At 48.7% G+C, this 5,000-nt stretch overlaps 4 protein-coding genes across 4 annotated transcripts in view; all 4 read left to right on the top strand.

Annotated features, from left to right (window-relative positions):
- LOC311120885 (histone H2A) overlaps nucleotides 1-258 on the top strand; it is a gene marked incomplete at both ends in the record, with an annotated part of 387 nt that extends 129 nt beyond the window's left edge. Inside the window, one exon of the mRNA XM_084195444.1 lies at nucleotides 1-258. This exon is cut by the window's left edge and continues 129 nt beyond it. Coding sequence (XP_084051570.1) covers nucleotides 1-258 — 258 coding nt within the window.
- Nucleotides 259-736: 478 nt separating this feature from the next.
- LOC311120966 (histone H3.2) lies at nucleotides 737-1,147 on the top strand (the record flags this gene model as incomplete). Its single annotated transcript, XM_084195517.1, has 1 exon — nucleotides 737-1,147. One exon carries the CDS (start codon nucleotides 737-739, stop codon nucleotides 1,145-1,147), a length of 411 nt encoding a protein of 136 aa, XP_084051643.1.
- Nucleotides 1,148-3,759: 2,612 nt separating this feature from the next.
- LOC311120962 (histone H4) lies at nucleotides 3,760-4,071 on the top strand (the record flags this gene model as incomplete). The annotated part of the gene is made up of 1 exon (XM_084195514.1): nucleotides 3,760-4,071. The coding sequence occupies one exon, from the start codon at nucleotides 3,760-3,762 to the stop codon at nucleotides 4,069-4,071; it is 312 nt and encodes a 103-aa protein (XP_084051640.1).
- Nucleotides 4,072-4,803: 732 nt separating this feature from the next.
- Nucleotides 4,804-5,000, top strand: part of LOC311120884 (histone H2B-like) — a gene marked incomplete at both ends in the record, with an annotated part of 312 nt that continues 115 nt past the window's right edge. The window contains one exon of the mRNA XM_084195443.1: nucleotides 4,804-5,000. This exon is cut by the window's right edge and continues 115 nt beyond it. Coding sequence (XP_084051569.1) covers nucleotides 4,804-5,000 — 197 coding nt within the window.

Raw genomic sequence — 5,000 nt, 5'->3', positions numbered from 1 at the left:
GTGGGCGCTGGCGCACCAGTCTACCTGGCCGCCGTACTCGAGTACCTGACTGCTGAGATCCTGGAGTTGGCCGGCAACGCTGCCCGTGACAACAAGAAGACTCGTATCATCCCCCGTCACCTGCAACTGGCCGTCCGTAACGACGAGGAGCTGAACAAACTGCTCGGCGGTGTGACCATCGCTCAGGGTGGTGTGCTGCCCAACATCCAGGCAGTCCTACTCCCCAAGAAGACCGAGAAGGCAGTCAAAGCCAAGTAAATTCGCTACTGCGACTTCAACTTGACTACTCAACCCCCAAAGGCTCTTTTAAGAGCCAACCACCTAGCTCTCCAAAAGCGCAAAGTACCTTTCTATGACCGCAATACATTGAGTGGGTGTATACACAACTATTTCGACATTCTGTGCCCACATGAGGCCTTGCATGAACAACAACACCTACTTGGCCTCATTTGCCATAGCAGGCTAGCATTAGATGATACGTGCCTATAAGCTGTCACTCTTGACTTTGGCGACTATTATTGCGCGTAAAGGGCCGGCGGCGTCCTATTGCGCGCGCACCGGGAGTTTGAGTTTTGGAGAGGCCGGGCCTCCCGTCCAATGGCCAACGGAGGAGGCCTGCGAAACGGGCCAATCGGGGTGGTGGGGAGATGGTGTCCAATCAGCAGGCGCCACTGCCGGCTTTATAAACTTCACATAGGCATTTCGAGGCTATACTCCCGACTGTCAGAGCAGCGCCATGGCCAGAACCAAGCAAACCGCTCGCAAATCCACCGGTGGCAAAGCCCCCAGGAAGCAGCTCGCCACTAAGGCTGCTCGCAAGAGTGCCCCGGCCACCGGCGGTGTGAAGAAGCCTCACCGTTACAGGCCCGGCACCGTGGCTCTGAGAGAGATCCGTCGTTACCAGAAGTCCACTGAGCTACTCATCCGCAAGCTGCCCTTCCAGCGCCTGGTGCGAGAAATCGCCCAGGACTTCAAGACCGACCTGCGCTTCCAGAGCTCCGCCGTGATGGCCCTACAGGAGGCTAGCGAGGCTTACCTGGTCGGCCTGTTCGAGGACACCAACCTGTGCGCCATCCACGCCAAGCGGGTGACCATCATGCCCAAGGACATCCAGCTGGCCCGCCGTATTCGCGGAGAGCGCGCATAAATGAGGATGACCTGAACTCGAATATCCCCCAAAGGCTCTTTTAAGAGCCACCTCCATATTTCCATCAAAAAGGCACAATTGTTCCATGTATACACGCACCTCTACATTAGCCACCATGTATGTTGTTCACTAACACGTCTAAAAGCTACGTATTGCACCTTTTTAGTTGCCTGAAGTCTAGCTTCAATGTTTGTGTGTGTGTATATACACAACCATCTGGCATCATCCACTTCCTTTGAACTATATAGTAACACAGTAAAATGCTTTACAAAGGAGGGGAAAAAGAAACGAGTGATAATATAGGCCGAATAGTAACAAGAATTGTGTTCAGATGAATAATTGACACTATTAGTTGTGTGTAATAATAGCCTTGCATGCAGTCCAGAAAAAACATTGCATGCCAACTTACTTTGAAAGTCCCATGTTGCAGTGCTGCTGAGAGACTCATGCAGAGGCCCAAACTTTACAATGGAGCACGGAGGCCATCTTGTGGTTAAATGTGGGTACTGCACCTCATGGTGAGTCCCTTTCAGCATTTGCTCTTTAGGCCAGCGTTTCCCAAACGCGGTCCTGGGGTCCACAAGGGGTGCGCGTTTTGCGTTTTGCCCTAGCACTCCACAACTGATTCTAATACTCCCAGCTTGATGATGATGAGTTGATTATTTGAATCAGCTGTGTAGTGCTAGGGCAAAAACTCCCAAAATGTGGCCCGAGTTTGGGAAACCCTGCTTTAGGCTAATACTAGCCTATTAGGATGACTTGGTTCGATCGCTTTAATGGCAACTGCTGAACTCTGGTTTCACTAATTACTTGTCCCAGGTCACCATTATGAATCCAATAGCAAAACAAATGTTTCAAAATAGCTCAATAGTGAAAAAAGGCCAGGAAATGATGGGTTCTCAGCAATATTTCACCAACAACCAATCACTATTCACGCATAGACATTAGGATCATCAACAAATATTCCTAAGTCATACTACAAAAGGGTTGTAACGAAATGGATTTGTCTGTTCAATGCAAGTTCAACGTCAAAGAAAAAGTGCATCACCACAACAAACGTGTCTTTAGATACACTGTAAAAAATGACTTTGTGGAATGTACTCAAGCTATTACAGTCAACAAAAGCACACGTCATATTGTTGAGTAGATCTTTTTGCTTGTTTTTATGAGTAGATAAGCTTGAGTAAGTTGAGTTGATGTGGTCCAATACATTGAGTAAAGATGATAGAGACGTAAAAAGGATTATATTACGTTGATTCGACTCAAATAGACATTGTGTTATTTTACCTGAATGATTCATCCTATTATGTATTTAGACCAACTTACTTTGGATTCACTCAATCACATCCCTTAAGAGAAAAGGTATCCGGACACCGGGAATCCATTTATTTAAACATCAACGGTTTGCAAAACATCTGTTATTATGAGTTGACAAATTACGTAATTGCAATCAACACTGCAGGTAAATCATGATTGCTGCAGGTAGGCAACACCGTAGAAATAGGAACTACAACACTAACAACAAGTGACATTTACTCCTGATGTACTGACTGACCTGTTGCAACCTCTACAACCACTGTGCTTATTATTTGACCCTGCTGGTCATCTATGAACGTTTGAACATCTTGGAGAAAAATGTGTGAAACCACTGCCTATATGAGGAGCTGTCGTTGTTTGTTTTATTACCACATACTTATGGAAATTGCACCGGTTGAGAGATGATGGCTCTCTTGTGCCTACGGTGAAGGGTACTTCTGATCCAGCAGGTGGTGCTAAGATCCCTCCCTATATGACTTGAATGATGAGTTGATTTATTCCTTATAGCTCCTAATGATTTTAAGGCCAGTGTTGGCAAACATTACTTGTGCTCCAGCAGGTGGCCATGACATCCCTCCCTATATGACTTGACTGACCAGTTAGTTGATGGACTCCTTATAGCTCCTAAATTTAATGATTTTAAGGCCAGTGTTGGCAAACATGACTTCTGCTCCAGCAGGTGGCCATGAAATCCCCCCCTATATGACTTGACTGACCAGGTAGTTGATGGACTCCTTATAGCTCTTAATGATCTCAAGTGTCTGTGTTTTTATGTGGTTAGGAGTTTTGCTCACTGCGTGTCCCCCTTCCATTTCAGTGTTTCCCAACTCCAGCGGTAGAGTAGGCTACCCCCAACAGGACCCATTTTTCTTGTAGGCCTGGACAGCCACAGCTGATTGAACAACCTGTCACCTAAATTACCAAGTCCTCAATGAGTAGAATCAGGTGCAACAACAACAACAACAACAACAACAACAACAACAATATGAGGAGAGGGACACAGTGTACTAGCTGATCTCCCAGTTGTCACAGTTTGGCCTTGTGTTCCACATAGCCTATATCAGTATTTGAGTATGTTTCCCGCGCACGTTAGTTGCTTTCACGTCATCTTTGAAATCGCTCCTCCCTAGTCCCCTAGAACGAGCGCCCTCCCCTTTGCAACGCCTCCGAACATATAACAGAGGCGCGCTTTCTGTGCCGCCGGCCTCAATCAGGTCGACCAAACGCAGATAATAGCGCACCGCGCACCGGCGCTGAAATCATTCATTCACTTGAACTCAACTAGCGAACACACCATGTCCGGAAGAGGCAAAGGCGGCAAGGGACTCGGAAAAGGAGGCGCCAAGCGTCACCGCAAAGTTCTCCGCGATAACATCCAGGGAATCACCAAACCCGCTATCCGCCGTCTGGCTCGCCGCGGCGGCGTGAAGCGTATTTCCGGTCTGATCTACGAGGAGACCCGCGGTGTCCTGAAGGTGTTCCTGGAGAACGTGATCCGTGACGCAGTCACCTACACCGAGCACGCCAAGAGGAAGACCGTTACCGCCATGGACGTGGTCTACGCTCTGAAACGTCAGGGACGCACCCTGTACGGTTTCGGCGGTTAAACCCACTCTCTTCGGAACCTCAACACCCCGACTCGAACCCAAAGGCTCTTTTAAGAGCCACCCACATCCGCTTAAAATGGGCCCATTCCATGTAGTGTTATATATAACAACAAATGTTTAGTATGCAATTTAGTAAGAAAGTATGAGCCACTTCGAGTGGACAGGGAGTATTAATTAGAGGATTCTAATGTCCCGTCCACTTTTAGCGCACAGAGGGAGGCCTATATCTGACAGTGGCAAAGTGTAAGAACGTTATTATTTTGGGTCAAGCAATAGTGGAATTTGGACAACATAAAGCCACCACGAGTCGGTAGACGTGGCTCGAAAAGAGGGGGACAGCGCGCACACACACACACACACAGTCCAAAATGGGAGCCCTATGTCTGACGGTGCCAAAGTGGGCAATTCTATCACCAGCATTATTTGGCACAACAATCGTGCCATTTGGACACCTATTAAAGCCCCCCTTTTGAAACACACAATTCCCCATCGGTCACAGAGCATAGGCTATAGAGAGGAGGGAGGGAGGGAGGGAGGGAGGGAGGGAGGGAGGGAGCAAGCAAGCAGGGGAGTGTCTACGGCCGCTGACTTTGCTTAGCTTCCTCTTCATAAGACGGGTAAGCGCCCTTCACCCCCTCATTCGTTTCTGAGAAGCAACGAGACATCATCATGCCCGAGCCAGCAAAGTCAGCGCCCAAGAAGGGCTCCAAGAAAGCCGTCACCAAGACCGCAGGGAAGGGCGGCAAGAAGCGCAGAAAGTCCAGGAAGGAGAGTTACGCCATCTACGTGTACAAAGTCCTGAAGCAGGTCCACCCCGACACCGGCATCTCCTCCAAGGCCATGGGAATCATGAACTCCTTCGTGAACGACATCTTCGAGCGTATCGCCGGAGAGTCCTCTCGCCTGGCCCACTACAACAAGCGTTCTAC

The sequence above is a fragment of the Coregonus lavaretus genome, assembly GCF_964263955.1.
Source record: "Coregonus lavaretus genome assembly, contig: HAP1_SCAFFOLD_423, whole genome shotgun sequence".
Classification (NCBI taxonomy): Eukaryota; Metazoa; Chordata; class Actinopteri; order Salmoniformes; family Salmonidae; genus Coregonus; species Coregonus lavaretus.
Note: the sequence above shows the minus strand (reverse complement) of the source record. Positions and strands in the feature narration are given on the sequence as shown.